General features: G+C 53.7%; 3 protein-coding genes across 3 annotated transcripts; 2 read left to right on the top strand and 1 right to left on the bottom strand.

The window, feature by feature from the left end:
• Positions 1 to 145: 145 nt before the first annotated feature.
• BDP81DRAFT_217589 (5'/3'-nucleotidase sure) lies at positions 146 to 3,404 on the top strand. The gene is made up of 3 exons (XM_060582741.1): positions 146 to 1,170; positions 1,244 to 1,309; positions 1,604 to 3,404. Exons 1-3 carry the CDS (start codon positions 251 to 253, stop codon positions 3,099 to 3,101), a joined length of 2,484 nt encoding a protein of 827 aa, XP_060445634.1. The 5' UTR covers positions 146 to 250; the 3' UTR covers positions 3,102 to 3,404.
• A 3,485-nt stretch (positions 3,405 to 6,889) lies between these two features.
• Positions 6,890 to 8,264, bottom strand: BDP81DRAFT_217569 (uncharacterized protein). Its single transcript, XM_060582740.1, has 2 exons — positions 8,054 to 8,264; positions 6,890 to 7,979 (listed from the first exon to the last, which is right to left on the bottom strand). The coding sequence occupies exon 2, from the start codon at positions 7,857 to 7,859 to the stop codon at positions 7,152 to 7,154; it is 708 nt and encodes a 235-aa protein (XP_060445633.1). The 5' UTR covers positions 7,860 to 7,979; positions 8,054 to 8,264; the 3' UTR covers positions 6,890 to 7,151.
• A 2,128-nt stretch (positions 8,265 to 10,392) lies between these two features.
• BDP81DRAFT_217565 (calcium-translocating P-type ATPase) lies at positions 10,393 to 15,235 on the top strand. The gene is made up of 3 exons (XM_060582739.1): positions 10,393 to 10,619; positions 10,698 to 14,039; positions 14,096 to 15,235. The coding sequence occupies exons 1-3, from the start codon at positions 10,564 to 10,566 to the stop codon at positions 14,880 to 14,882; spliced, it is 4,185 nt and encodes a 1,394-aa protein (XP_060445632.1). The 5' UTR covers positions 10,393 to 10,563; the 3' UTR covers positions 14,883 to 15,235.
• The last annotated feature ends 32 nt before the right edge of the window (positions 15,236 to 15,267 follow it).

The following is a 15,267-nucleotide window of genomic DNA, read 5'->3' as shown; positions in this document are numbered from 1 at the left end:
AGCACTGGCGTTCATCACATCAACTCATTTATCTCCTAAATCCTGAACTCGTGCCCAAAACGTCTCGTGGTCATCTAGCACCTTAGTGTTAAGCCAAGACCCGCCATCCACGTCTTGCCGCGGGGCAATTTCCTCAACCCCGAAATCTTTTTGACTTTCAACCCCCTTCTCAGACCTTACCTCACCAACGCTCAACTCAACTCAACTCGACTCACTTCAAACAGCGCAAAAGCACAAGCCAGCTGTCAACATGCACATCCTCCTCACCAACGACGACGGCCCGCCATCTCCTCACTCCTCTCCCTACGTCCACTCCCTCGTCCACCAGCTCCAGCAAGCCGGCCATGTCGTCTCCGTCTGCCTCCCGCACACCCAGCGCTCCTGGATCGGCAAGGCGCACATGATCGGCCAGACCGTCAAGCCGCTCTACTACCGCCCCTCCACCGAGGGCCTCTTCGGCACCGAAGGCACGACCACGACCCGGCCCTCGGCCAACGGCGCCGACGACGAGTGGATCCTCGTCGACGGCACGCCGGCGTCGTGCGTGCAGATCGGCCTGCACCACTTCTTCCAGGAGCGCGGGCCGGTCGACCTCGTCGTCAGCGGACCCAACTACGGCCGCAACACGACGGCCGTGTTCGCGCTGAGTTCGGGCACGTTGGGCGGTGCGCTTGAGGCGGCGGTGTGTAAGAGCAAGGCGATTGCGTTGAGCTACGCCTTCTTCTCGCGGAACCATGATCCTGTTATTATCGAGGGCGCCGCGAGGCACTCGGTCAAGGTTATTGAAAAGTTGTATCAGCAGTGGCCTGCGGGTGACGAGGTGGATCTGTATAGCGTCAACGTGCCGCTCGTCGAGGGTGTGGAGACGCACAAGACGTTGTTTACAAACATGCTGCAGAACTACTGGCGCGACGGCAGCTGCTTTCAGGAGATTGAGGGCGATGCTGGTGATGAGGATGAAGAGGAGGAGAAGATTCGCGAGGGCGCGTTTGGGGAGACGTCTGCTGAGAAGCCGAAGGAGGGCGAGGAGGCAAAGGCTGGGGGTGGAGTTGCCAAGAGCCATCGACACAAGCACTTCAAGTGGGCGCCGAGATTCACGGATGTGTATCAGAGCGTTGAGGAGGCTGCCCCTGGCAACGATGGATGGGCTGTGAAGGAGGGCTACACGAGGTATGTGATGCCACGACCTGATATTGATGAACTTGAAGCTCGTTTTGAATGTGCGGATGCTAACCATCTATAGTGTGACGCCCCTCAAGGCCAACTTCTGGCATGCTTCCCAGGAACTCCATCAGAAGGAGCTGATTCTGTAAGTGAGCCCTTGATATTTTAAAGAGGTGTAGGTGCGTATGAGCATTGTATCATCGAGAAAGAGATGCAGACAGAGAGCGCGACATGGCGATGTAGCCGGGGTAGGATGTGAGGACGTTATTATACGAATGCATGAAGCGTAAACATCTAGAGATGAATGAGACGATCAAGACATATAGAGGTACTCCTCTTGGGGCAAGCTCGGCATGTACTCTTATTGCTCTCGATCGCTTTGGGAGAAGACAAATAGATCACATGAGAATCATCTTCTTACTCCTTTTCTCATCTGTAGTGACAGCCCGCAAGCTGAGGCGCCGGCAAAGGCAGAAGCAGAAGCCACTCGCTCGTCGACTAGACTCCCCATGCGAAGTTCCACCTTTGGTGCCCAGCAGTCAACCGCCGCCACCACGACAACAACAGCCGCGAACCCAGAGTTCCACGCAATCATCAACTACGAAGACCCGTACGTCCAACCGCTCATCCTCGAAGCCATGGAACGCCTCTTCCCCGGAGCATACTCTCTCCTCCCCTCGCCGCCGGACTCTACCGACGAAGACGACGAACCCACCGCCACCCTCGCAGCCAGCCTCCCCTCGCCAGACACCAAAATCCTGCACATCGCGCCCTACGAGTCCCTCGACTTCGACCACGTCGCGTCGCACCCCACCACCTCTTTCGTAAACAGCTACGTCATCCGCAAAGCCCTGATTCGGAAACACTACCTCTCGTCGACGGTGGACCACTGGGTCGCGAAGCACCCTTCCTCTTCGCTCATGACGCATGTCAAGCGCGGGGAGCACTTTGAGGTGGACTACGCCGAGTTCCTCGACGACGCGCTCGTGGAGGCGTTTGATCTGCGGGAGAGCATGGACAGGAACGAGGGCATCGAAGAAGAAGACAAAAAGGAGTGGTGGATTCTGAAGCCGGGGATGAGTGATCGCGGACAAGGGATTCGGCTGTTTAGTTCGATGGAGGAGTTGCAGGGCATCTTTGATGAGTGGGAGGAGGAGAGGCCCGACAGCGATGACGAGGACGAAGACGAAGGCGAAGGAGTTGCAGACACTACTACTGCGGGAGGTGGTGAACGCGAAGGCGGATCGGGAGGAGGAGACTACATCACGACCTCGCACCTCCGCCACTTCGTCGCCCAGCCGTACATCCACCCGCCCCTCATCCTCCCCTCGGACGCGCGCAAGTTCCACGTCCGCACGTACGTCCTCTGCGTAGGCAGCCTCGACGTCTACGTCTACAAGCCGATGCTGGCGCTCTTTGCGGGCAAGTCCTACCGCGCGCCGTGGGAGGACGCGGATTTGGATGGGCACTTGACGAATACGTGTTTACAAGGGGGCGGGGGGGAGTCTGCCTTGCCGCCCGTGAAGCAATTCTGGGATCTGGTTTCTTCTGGAAAGGCCGATGGTCTGCCCGCCGCCACGGCGGACCGCATCTTTGAGCGGATATGCAACATCACGGGCGAAATCTTTGAAGCTGCCGCGCGGGAGATGACGATCCATTTCCAGCCGTTGGGTAATGCCTTTGAAGTGTTTGGGCTGGATTTCCTCGTGGACGAGGAGGCGAAGCCTTGGCTGCTGGAGGTGAATTCGTTCCCGGACTTCAAGCAGACGGGCGGGGACCTTAGGGGCGTGGTTGCTGGGTTCTGGGAGGAGACGTTGAGGGTGGCTGTTGGGGGGTTCTTTGGGGTTGAGCCTGTTACTGCTAGTGGTGGTGGTGGTGGTGGTGGTGGTGGTGGTGACATGGTTCATGTTAGACGGGTTGATCTGGGCAGACGATAAGGCGTTTTTTTGTGTCTTCTTGCCGCCTTCGGCTACCCTTTCTTGGGGTTGGTTTTGAGGATGGAGCGTCGGTAGTTACGGATGTGTGGTTGGAAACAAGAGGCAAGGCAGACTTCAAAAGTACCCGGAGAGCATCGCGATATACGTTCCCGCGTATATTCAAATCTAGAAACAACCAAGAATCACAAAAACAAAAGAACCATCACAATGCTATACCAACAGAAACATTACCAGACATCAGACACATGTCTTGGCAGGCAGACAGTAACACTTTTTCCGTCCCTCTAAAAATTGAACCAGAAGAAACATTTGGTCGGCTTTTCCAAATTTCACCAACCGTAGTTGAGATAATCATCAGGCCTCAAATACCCCCGTGATGTCGTAAATTGCCAAGACGCAACGATCTCCCTCTAACGCCTTACCAGGGCTCACATCCGGGCATTGCCAAGTCTTGCGGGAACTAACAAGTTACCACGACTTGGCTTTTTAAAATTCTCCTTGGACAGCGATGGAGGCAACTTTGCTGCATGCAAGCACAGTATCTAAACATTTGCCAAGCGTTGCCAAGAAGGGGTAGCACAAAGTACACACACACACAACCAAACCATGTTCCCCTTTTTTTTTTTTTTTTTTTTGGTCTTCCGCAGTACACAAAGAACAGCCCTTTGTTACCGTGTCATCGAATGTTCAATTTCACTTGATGAAAAGGAAAAAAAAGGTTGGACGTGGTTGAACTTGTTCAGATGTTCAAAGAGAAGCAGTTGTAAGTTGGTTTGTTTGGTAGCCGGAGATTTCGGACTGTGGGCTGACCTGACCGCCCTTCGTCTACGGCCCCGTTGGAAAGCCCCGCAGGCCCGTTGGAAAGCCCCGCAGGCCCGTTGGAAAGCCCCGCAGGCCCGTTGAGGCGGGAAAAGGCAAACTGACGCCACGCCCACGTACTGTCACTTTCACACACTTACACACAACAATCCGCGCATCCCAGACATTAGTATCGCACAGCGGGCGCGCGAGAACGAGCAAATCTACTCTACTCGCCTGGGGAGATTCGTTGACGGGGTTGTTTCGGTGACACCAGGTTGAATTTCAGTACGGTGTCCGTCAGACAATTATGGTACTACACACCACACGTGGGTTGGGGTGGTGCAGTGAAACAATCGGGTTACCGGCGAAGCACAGCCTCAATGACTGGCCTGGGATATACGGTATTACCGGGTTGCCTCTTCGACTGGGTGTCACAATGGAGGCCCAGTCGAGACCTGTTGGTAATAGCGCGTATTCGATATGAAGAGCGTCGATGAACACACGGCGTCTTTTTTCTACTGCAGAGGCCGCCTATTGCATCGAGAATCCGATGAGTAGGAGATCCTATGGGCTATGTGGAGGAAGTTGCTTCGGTAAGGGTGAGTAGTGCCAGATCGCCACGCCGCTGGCTGACCCGATGTTTCTCGTTCCCAAGTTCAAATGATAGGGTATCAAGGAGTTTCTGGGTTGCAGTGATTGCCGAGAGAGTTTCGCTCCGAAGCTGCTCAGCCTCAGTTCGATCGACGTCTGGCTGATGGCGGCGTGCGAGCCGGTTGGTCGTGCAAGAAGATAAACTACTAATGATACCTTGCCGCTGGAGATATAGCGGAGACAATCTTTTAGTCTAGTCCGGGAGGCGGGCAGTAGCAACGTAGCAAGATGAGGGGGCAAGGTGGACTGGATTCTCGTGCTTCGTGTTTTTTTGCCGCTTACTCGTCGGCAGCTGCGGTCGTGGTTGTGGTTGTGTTGAACTTGGAAAAGTCTAGACCTGAATCTGGGACTTGGAAGGGGTGACCAGGTCAAGCTGAATATCACGAGTTGCGAGTCTGAGAGGGGGAACCGAGCGGGTTGAGGGTCAGCTGGGGTCCGATGTCGTTGACGAAACTTGACAGCTTGATAGGCCTCCTCCGGCTCAGCTGGAAGTCAACTACCGTAGTGTACTGGTAAGCTAGGTTGAAGTCTTTTTGGACTCTGCTTAGCCGGCGAGTCAAGAAGCATACTGGCCTTCGGATGAGAAACGACAAGGTTTGTGTCTTCCGTAGTTGACTCTGTCTCTTTTGAGTTGCTGGTTGACTGGGCCGAATGCAAATGTGTTGAATCTACCGCCGGCAGCTTTACGTGATGCGGGGGAAGATGCGGAGGTGAAGAGGCCTCGGGTCGGATGGTGGACGGTGCCTAACGGCATTGGCTGATGGTCGGATGTTGATGTTTCGTCGGCTCTCGGATGGTTGGGGGACAAGCAACCGGAGCAAACTGCTGTGTTAAGTTGACCATAGGTTGATGCTGGCTATGGCCGCGGATTCGTCGGCTGATTGGAATTCTGACCTTCTCAGGTGTTGAGGCTACCTGTTTCTAGGGCGGCTAGTCTCTTTGGAATCGGACTGCGGTTAGGCTCCGTGGCTACCAGAGGCTGTTGTCAAAAGTTGTGAGATGATGGGCTTGTCTTTGTTAGGCCTTCACCAGAACTGGGTTGCCGCGGCAGGACACCCACAGACGCGCACTAGAAAGATGGCGGCAGGCATTTTTGTGGGCACTATTGCACATCTAGGCGTTCAAGCATTCCGCAGCTCAAGATCGGTCCCTCGAGGGTTAGGGCCGGGAGACAAGTACCGGAATGATGATGACAATGCAGAGAAGGAAACCCTGCTAAGCGAATCGACTCACTTTGAGTCAAGAGACCGGGCATCTGGGGCGCGCCCAGAGCGGTAACCGAGAACGGGCACGAATCCAACGTATGGCATGGCATCGTGTGCCCAGGGCCAACAAGAGACGAGAGCAGCCAGCAAGGCAAGGCAAGGCCGAGTATGGAGAAACAGCAGGTTTCTGGCATTCGCGGGAAGCTGGGATGTGGAGTTCCAGAAAAGGACTCAAAAGACTCAAGAGCGCAAAAAGTCTGGACCTTCGTGGCGCCGTCTCCTTCACCCACGTCCACACGGGTGGCCCATGCCCGTCCGATTCGGCCAGGGCCCCGATGCCTCTCATGTCGGTAACGGAATTAAGTAGTGGGCACCCGCCATTCCGGTGCGAGGGTGCACGGGAATGGTAATTGGTATTCGAAGCAAGCCAACGTGTCCAAGGGCGCCAAAACAAACAAGCGGAGTCGGCCAAGATTGCGCTGGAGAACCCAAATGCAACTCTGAACTCTTACGCCTCTGCAGGATAGGAGAAAACGTCCCATGCGGCATGAATCAGAGAACCTGCCGTCTTATTGTTCATCTTTGAACAGACGCGGCCGCTGTCGTAATTTGGCGACTTTGGCCTTGGCATCATCTTGGTTATGGATGCCAAGCGGTTCGCCTATTGTTACTTTGTAGTCATTGACAATGATAGCTGCTGAGGGGAATGCGATGAAAATTGTGGGTGGGTCGACGGTCGTCAATCCCAGTGCTTGCTGGAATTTCTCTGGCCCGGGTCTGTACGGATACCCCGTACTTCGTACTCCATTTCTTCCACCATAGAATCATGGACGAAGTTGGACCCGAATAGGCAAGTTTGAACTGTAAAAGGGTTCGCTCGCCTAGAAAACGATGCTCACCCACTTCCCGGACTTGTGCCTCCGCCTGAAGTATGCACATCTTCCAGAGGTGAGATTGAGACATACTTGATACTTAGTGATACTTAGTGATGCTGCTCCTGGCTGGTTCCTGCGGGAGGGATTGGAATTGTTTCGTTAAAGAACAAGTCCCAAGTAAGACCGTTCATATAAGACGTCAGATATGCGCGATCAACTCGGAGTAAGCCACACCATCCTTCTCGAATCTGAGGAGGGGCGTTCCATCTAACGTGAGAGCTGCGACTAGGAATCGAGTCACTCGTCATTATGCATGATCATCGAGTAGGAACCCTGTCGCCATATTGGCTGCGGTGCCTCTTTTGGTATTGTGCGGCGATAGTGGTGTGGCCGCTGTCGATGACAGAGCCAGTAGAGGAACGGGAAAAATAAGTAAATAGCCGTCGCGCAAATATCCGTACAACCAATGCAACTTTGCAAGTTTAGAAAAAAATTCGTGGAATTTCAAACGATGGAGTTCAGTTGAGGCGAGCGTCGGCATATCCTGTGCAAACCCTGACCTTGTCCAACCTTGAGATAAGGTAAGGCACAAGCCATGCAGGTTCGAGTGCAATCCGAAAGAGCCCCATCGAGCGTTGGCATGAAAATTTGTCTTGGCGCTTTGGCATCTGTCGCTGCGTTGCCCCGTCGTTGAACTTTGAACCTCGTGCCGGTACTTTGTATTGAGAGTCACGTATCGGTAGAGACAGTACGAATAGTGTACCTGATGTCGGCCTTGAAAGAGAGACAGACCACCAAGCGGACACCAGTCGGCCGATGGTTGATTTGTTGGTGCACTTTCTGCTGCTTGTATCAAACAACCGGCCCCGACCTGCCAGACTGGGCAAGCCACCGCGCACATCCCGTCGAGCCAGTAGACCGCCGTAGAACAGAACAGGATGGTCAATGTCGCCATATCTCTGTCCAGTTATTGGCGCCATTTGTGTCCACGGCAGATGATCTGAGTATGAGATTTGCAGAATCCATCGCCGAGGCGCACCGCAAGGTATTCTGAAGACTGGCCTAAATGTCAGATGTGGTTTGTGATGCAACATCTCATCTCTCCCGAGACGGCTTGCTGGAATGCGATGGTCCGAACTCGCTCGACAAGGCATGTCCTTGCTTTGTGGTATGCCCATGATCCCGGTACCCCGGACCAAACCAGACAAGAGGCGAGGCACAATCATCTAGATGTGATACGGCACAAGTGTCTGAAATAAAGCGAAAGCGCTATGTTCGACGTGGATGGCCGGTATGCTTCCCGAGAACGCCTGCTTCAGCACGGCATGGAAGAGCCTTGGAAGCCACTGGACGACGGAAAAGCCGCCGTTGTGTATCAGACCATGAGAGAGAAGATGCGGCACGGGGAGAAGGGACTTACAGAGTAATAAATTGGTCGATTATTGGAAATGTAAAAGCTTTGTGCTGCAGGATGCTGTTCTGGCTGTCGATCTTGGGCCATCGCCTCACCACTGCAGCCTGCCATCCCACCCGCGTCTGGCCCGATCAACCACCTTGTCGCACTGTGGGTGTTTTGGAATTGAAAGTTCCAATCACTTTGCCAGAACCTAAGTAAATGGTCATATGGGCAGCGTTTGGAGACTACCACGATGGCGGGATCAGATCTTATCGAGATACTGGGCTTGCACGGGAGTCAACAGGCGTGGTCAACTTATGTTGTTCTGCTCTTCTAGTGGCAAGTTCAGAAAGACCCTAGCCCGGTGATTCAAGTTGCTTATCCGTGAGGCGACTAACAGTATCAGCCAAGGCGAGCCAAACCTCGATTGGGATTTGTCGAAAGGGAGCTTGATTCCTTCATAGCTAGACAAATTGTTCCATAGCCGCCGGGCGTCGGGAGTCAACCTGGCGCTCAGCCTCGGGGATGGAGGACGGTTCTTGGGTGTACGGGCAATAGACTCATGGCTAGATGGTTGGTGGGACTTTGTACGAGGAGTGCCTACGGAGTACGCAATAGGTATTCGTATGGGGCGCTCGTAAGACTCGGTGCCGCAGCGGCGAAGAAACACGACGTCGAAACAAGTGAACCAGATGCGTGTGCGTATGCAGCTGCAATCGAAAGAAGCAGAAACATGGAAACGCTTCTGTCAAAGTTGAGGTGGTGCCGACGGTGGACTTGTGGAGCGTGAGGTATCCGTTGGATTTGATAAGAGCGACTACTCCATAGAGGTTAGTTATCCAGTTGGCAGTCGTCGTGTTGTCGTCCTGATTCATGGCCTGTTCCAAGCAAAACACCCTTGGCCAATAAGTCCACCTGGTTACGCATCATATATAGCCAAGGTAGCAGTGGTAACCGCCTAGATGTTTGGAGTGTCTGTAGTAAGTTGAGGAATGAGGTTTGACGAGCTGTAAAGTCAGCAGAAGCAAAACGAATCCAACGTCTGGGGAACGGAGGATCGGGATATTCGAAATCTAGGCGGTTCGGCTGGCGTCATTTGTTCGAATGTGAACTTCTCAAGGGGCCCAACCCATGAAAAAAGCAAGAGATGGTCTGTTCTGATGGAATCAATCTGAAGGACTCGGCTGGAAAGGGCGTCACTCACTCACACTGGCAGTGAGTGCCAGGGTGTATTCGTAAGGTACTCCGTAAGGTAGGCACCATACGAGAGTGAGAGAGAAGGGTCGACGGGATGGAAAGAAAAAAAAGGTACCTTTGGCCTTGGCAACGTACCGTGTGAAATGGGAAGTTGCCCCACACGGGGCCGGGGTGGATCTTCCCACCCTTTGGGTGATGAGGAGAGGGCGAGGCAGGCATTACGGAGTAGATGTAGCTGGGAGTAGCCTTAGGTGGCAGAGAGTGGTGAATACCTACTAGGTGGTAGGAGGTGATACATGGGATGTACGGCATTGATGAGCTTCTTTCTCCTGACAAGCTACTGGGACCCCTTCCAGCAACGACGGGCGGACTAAGCCGCAAACGGAGTAGCAGCGCTCCCAGTACAAAGTAAACCGGCTTACCCCTGTACGGACCTCCCCTCCGTCCAATAAGGTGTACTTCTTTGCACTGCCTCCTTCTTGGCACCACATGTGGGAGATCCAAACTCTCACTCACCCTTTCTAGACCATGGCATGGCACAACCGCCGCCTCCTCCCACTCATCCTCGATATGCCCTTCCAGAGGAGACTGTGACAAGGGGCAAACCTACTCTTCATCCCGTCCTGTCTTGTCGACCTGGATTTCATTCTTTTGCCCCCAAGGTCCCTCTTTCCCCCAGGCCGTACGGATACATCACTACCAAGACAGCCAGCCACCTAGTCGCCGGCTTGTCTCAAAGCTCTTCTTACTCCAGTCTCGGCTCCAAGTAGGCGCTTTGGATTTGCATTTGGTTTTGGTTTGATTGAAACGAACTTCAACGTCCCATCTTCCTCCCATCGCATCATTCCCTCCTCGCCTTTCCTCTTTTCTCTGCTTGCCTGGCTGCCCATTCCTTTGCGTCCCGCAATGTAGAGTGAGAGAAGGGGAATATTAGCCAACTCAACCTTTTCCTTACCAAAATCACTTCTATCCATCTTTGGACGTCGTGTATTCATACACTCGCCGATATCCACTGCCGAGACCGACGACCACGGATACCTTCATCGATATCACACCACAACGCGCCTTCACGCTCCGCATAATACACCCACAACACGCGCCCCAACCTCAACCTAGTCTACAACATCGACGACAGGTTTTCGCTGTTACATCTTCAAAAACATAGTTTAACCTCCTCAGGTTATTGTCGCTCCTTTCGCCGCCCGGCTGCCTCCTTCCTTTACCGGCACAGCCTCACGCTACCACTTCTTTCGTCCACACTGGCGGCCTCCATTCGCCTCGCTTTACCGTCAAACGGCGCCGCACCAAGGCGGCAGTGTCGAGCTTGATCGGGAATCATGGATCCGAATTCTACCCCAGAAGATGGCCCTGCGCCGCAACGGAGAAACCGAGCGTACGTTTGCGGTCCACGGCATTTATTTGCCTCCTAGTAAATAGTTGGAGGATATAGAACTGACTGACTCCTTCATAGCCCGACCATCACCATAGATCCGTCTGCCACCGGCGTCGACACCACAAACCCTGCACCAGCCATGGCTCAGGAGACCCAGCAAGACGCGTCCAACTCACCTGGATCGCCCAAAGATGAAGCAGTCAGCCCGACGACCGTACCGGAAGGTGCTGGTGCTCCGTGGTCAGCTTCCCAAGAGAAGCCACCGAAACCGAAGCTTCGCGCCGACACCTCATTCGACGCCAAGGACAGCAGCAGGCCTCAAAGCCCGCACAATGTGTCCAGTCCTGTTGCGACATTGAGAGGCAACGACCGTGCCTTCCTGGCTGTTCCCAGCAACTTGCGCTCCCGACAGAACTCTATCGATTCCGACGACATGTCTTCCCAGGGCGAGACTATTGCTGTACTGAGTCAGTCAACCGAAAAGACAGTGAAGCCCAGCCCCATGTCCAACGAGAAGATCCTGAACGACGACAGCGCCCTGCGTCCAGACAAGGGCAGCGAAGGAGATTTTGTTGCGGAGAACAACCCTTTTGCCTTTACGCCAGGACAGCTGAACAAGATGTTCAACCCGAAAAGTCTGGGCGCATACTACGCTCTTGGAGGACTGACTGGCATTGCCAAGGGTCTTCGCAGTGATCGCAAGGCCGGATTGAGCTTGGATGAGGTCCACCTGGATGGTCAAGTCTCTTTCAACGAGGCAACGGCTCACATTCACTCATCTGGGGATTTCAAGGAGAGCGAAACCCCAACAGCCCCCTCGAGACAAAACACTGGTCACCATGCTAAGCATGACGACGGCGGCTTTTCCGACCGCAAGCGCATTTTCAAGGACAACCGGATCCCTGAGAAGAAGGGCAAGACTCTTCTTCAGCTAATGTGGATTACATACCAAGACAAGGTTCTCATGCTTCTGACAGCTGCCGCGGTAGTTTCACTCGCTATCGGCATCTACCAGACAGTGGGCTTGCCGCACGCTCCCGGTGAACCAAAGGTCGAATGGGTTGAAGGTGTTGCTATCGTGGTCGCCATCGCCATCGTCGTTATCGTGGGATCCCTCAACGATTACAGCAAAGAGAGGCAATTCGCAAAGTTGAACAAGAGGAAGAAGGATCGCAACGTCAAAGTCGTCCGCTCGGGGAAGACCATTGAACTGTCAGTACACGATATCTTGGCCGGAGACGTTATCCACCTTGAGCCGGGTGATCTCATTCCCGTCGACGGAATCTTGATTGAGGGCTTCAATGTCAAGTGTGACGAGTCCCAAGCTACGGGAGAATCGGACATCATCAAGAAACGGAATGGCGAGGAAGTATTCACGGCTATCCAGAACGGCGATGACCTCAAGAAGCTGGACCCCTTCATTCAATCTGGTGCCAGAATCATGGAAGGCGTTGGTACTTTTATGGTTACGTCTACCGGCATCCACTCTTCTTTCGGCAAGACTCTCATGGCTTTGGACGAGGACCCGGAGGTTACGCCCTTACAGTCGAAGCTCAACATGATTGCTGAATACATCGCCAAGCTCGGAGGTGCTGCAGGTCTACTGCTCTTCATCGTTTTGTTCATCGAATTCCTCGTCAAGCTCCCCAAGCAACCGCCTTCCGTTACCTCAGCTCAAAAGGGACAGGATTTTATCAACATCGTCATTACCGTTGTTACTATTATCGTCGTCGCAGTCCCCGAAGGACTTCCCTTGGCCGTCACGCTCGCCCTATCGTTTGCCACGAGACGTATGCTGAAGGATCAAAACCTCGTCAGGCATCTCAAGGCTTGTGAGGTTATGGGAAATGCCAACACTATTTGCTCCGACAAGACCGGCACCCTCACACAAAACAAGATGCAGGTGGTCGCTGGCACTATTGGTACTACTCATCGATTTGGCGGATTGCGCCCCTCCGGCTCCAACGACGGCGACGATTCCGCTCTCGATGCGTCTGCTGACATTTCCGTTGCGGAATTCGCCAAGATGCTCAGTGCACCGATCAAAGAAATCCTCGTCAACTCGATCTCGCTCAACTCTACGGCCTTTGAAGGAGAGGTTGACGGCGAGAAGGCATACGTTGGATCGAAAACAGAGACTGCGCTGCTTCTCTTGGCGCGTGATTACTTTGGCATGGGTCCTGTCGCTGAGGAACGCGAGAACGCAAAGATTCTTCAACTTGTCCCCTTCGATTCTGGTCGCAAGTGTATGGGAATCGTCGTTCAACTCCCAGGAGGTGGTGCCCGAGTCTACGTCAAGGGCGCATCCGAGATTGTTCTCGGAAAGTGCAACCAGATTTTCCGTGACCCTTCTCAGGATGCCACCCTCGTCCAGATGACCGAGGCCAACTTCCAGACGATCAACACTCTCATCAACACCTACGCTTCCCGATCACTCCGAACCATTGGCATCGCCTACAGGGACTTTGAACAGTGGCCCCCACGCAATGCCCGCCGCGGTGATGGAGGCGAAGTCGACTTCGATTTCATGTTCCGAACTATGGCTTTCATCGGTATGGTTGGTATTCAGGACCCCTTGCGCGAGGGAGTTCCCGAGGCTGTTAGGCTGTGCCAAAAGGCGGGCGTAATGGTTCGCATGGTCACCGGAGACAACAAGCTTACGGCTGAAGCTATCGCCAAGGAATGTGGTATCCTGCAACCTAATGGACTTGTCATGGAGGGTCCTGAGTTCCGCAACCTCACCAAGTCCGAGCAAGAGGCCATCATCCCGCGCCTCTGCGTTCTCGCCCGCTCTAGCCCTGAGGACAAGCGAATTCTGGTGAAGCGCCTCAAGGCAAAGGGAGACATTGTCGCTGTGACTGGCGACGGAACCAACGACGCTCCTGCACTCAAGACAGCCGATGTTGGCTTTTCCATGGGAATTGCGGGTACTGAGGTTGCGAAGGAAGCCTCTTCGATTATTCTCATGGACGACAACTTCAACTCTATCGTCAAGGCTTTGAAGTGGGGTCGTGCTGTCAACGATGCCGTCAAACGATTCCTCCAGTTTCAGCTTACGGTGAACGTTACCGCCGTCATTCTCACGTTCGTTACTGCTGTGAGCAGCACTTCAGTCCTCACTGCCGTGCAACTGCTTTGGGTCAACTTGATCATGGACACGCTCGCAGCCCTTGCCCTCGCCACGGACCCTCCCCAGGATAGCGTTCTTGACAGAAAGCCTGAAAGACGCAATGCCTCCATCATCACCACCACGATGTGGAAGATGATTCTCGGACAGGCTGTGTACCAACTCGCAATTACCTTCATGCTTTTCTATGGAAAGGAAACCGTTGTTCCTGGTCCGGAGCACATCCCTGATGATCAGATCGCCACCTTGGTATTCAACACCTTTGTGTGGATGCAGATCTTCAACCAGTGGAAGTAAGTGTAAACCCTCTCTTCGTCATCTCGAACCTGAGAAACTAACAGCTTCGCAGCAACCGTCGCTTGGACAACAACTTCAACATCTTTGAGGGCATGACAAAGAACTTGTTCTTCGTTGGCATCAGCGCCATTATGATTGGCGGACAGATTCTCATTATTTTCTTTGGCGGAGCCGCGTTCCAGATCGCCGACGAGGGACAAACCGGGACTCAGTGGGCTATGGCCATTATTCTTGGCTTGATCTCGATTCCGTTTGGCGTTGTCATCCGTCTCATCCCTGACGCTCTGATTGAGCGTCTCATCCCCGATTACCTCAAACGCCGTGCCAAGGACTCCGTTCCGGGCCTCACAGTCTCAGACGAGGAACAGTTCGAGATGTACCCGGAGCCACTGTCGGATGTCCGCGATGAATTGGCGTTCATCAAGCGCATGAAGGGTGGACGCTTGAACAACCTCAAGTTCGCAGTACAGCACCCTCGCGAAACCTTTGCTCGCTCGCGCAGCCCGTCACACTCGCGTAGCAACTCTATCAAGTCACCCTCTACGCCAACACGAGAGGATAGCTTCGGCTCACTTGCCGCAACACCCGAGTCTCGCAAGCGTTCTCGCAGCTCGCGCAGCCGCTCCAACTCGGCCCTCGGTGCTCCTACCGTCATGGCGGGTATCGTGGCTGCTGGCATTGCCGCCAACTGGCAGCCGGCTGACCGGAGACGTCGGCATAGCGACGACTCTGACAACAATGTTAGGAGAGGGGTCTCTCGAGAGAACTCGATCAGAGAAGAACCCCGAGAGGAAATCACAAACGAGAAGGCCGGAGATGAGAAGACGGCCAAGCAATGAGGAGTACATTAACTGTTGCCCGGTACTGGCAACATCACTTACATATGGTCACGTGGAGTTTGTGAGCGAAAACAAAAATTTCAGAACGCGCAATGTATTTGTACGAGTATTTGATTCTCTTGCGCGGGGTTGTGCGACAACCGGCCATACCGTCTTGAGGAGGCTCTGGCCCCTCTCTTTTTTGCTTTCACATTATTACTAGACCGATGGCCGACTCGCAGACCGGATAGGATACGTCAGAGCAAAGGCCTGAACATATTGAGAAGAATTCATAATCAGTAAAAAATTATTCTTAACGACCTGACTTGACCACATTCTTGATTCGCAGTCCATGATACAGGGGAAGTCATGAGCGAGTACTTGAGTTGCGAATGAAATAATCAGG

The sequence above is a fragment of the Colletotrichum phormii genome, assembly GCF_030913505.1.
Source record: "Colletotrichum phormii strain CBS 102054 chromosome Unknown BDP81scaffold_9, whole genome shotgun sequence".
Classification (NCBI taxonomy): domain Eukaryota; kingdom Fungi; phylum Ascomycota; class Sordariomycetes; order Glomerellales; family Glomerellaceae; genus Colletotrichum; species Colletotrichum phormii.
Note: the sequence above shows the minus strand (reverse complement) of the source record. Positions and strands in the feature narration are given on the sequence as shown.

Bases quoted from the DNA above. Each gene is read 5' to 3' on its own strand.
- BDP81DRAFT_217589 (XM_060582741.1), top strand. From the start codon at position 251: ATGCACATCCTCCTCACCAACGACGACGGCCCGCCATCTCCTCACTCC. The intron at 1,171-1,243 runs GTATGTGATGCC...AACCATCTATAG, and splicing joins GTGAAGGAGGGCTACACGAG to TGTGACGCCCCTCAAGGCCA. The intron at 1,310-1,603 runs GTAAGTGAGCCC...TCTCATCTGTAG, and splicing joins CATCAGAAGGAGCTGATTCT to TGACAGCCCGCAAGCTGAGG.
- BDP81DRAFT_217569 (XM_060582740.1), bottom strand. From the start codon at position 7,859: ATGATTGTGCCTCGCCTCTTGTCTGGTTTGGTCCGGGGTACCGGGATC.
- BDP81DRAFT_217565 (XM_060582739.1), top strand. From the start codon at position 10,564: ATGGATCCGAATTCTACCCCAGAAGATGGCCCTGCGCCGCAACGGAGA. The intron at 10,620-10,697 runs GTACGTTTGCGG...ACTCCTTCATAG, and splicing joins CCGCAACGGAGAAACCGAGC to CCCGACCATCACCATAGATC. The intron at 14,040-14,095 runs GTAAGTGTAAAC...ACAGCTTCGCAG, and splicing joins CAGATCTTCAACCAGTGGAA to CAACCGTCGCTTGGACAACA.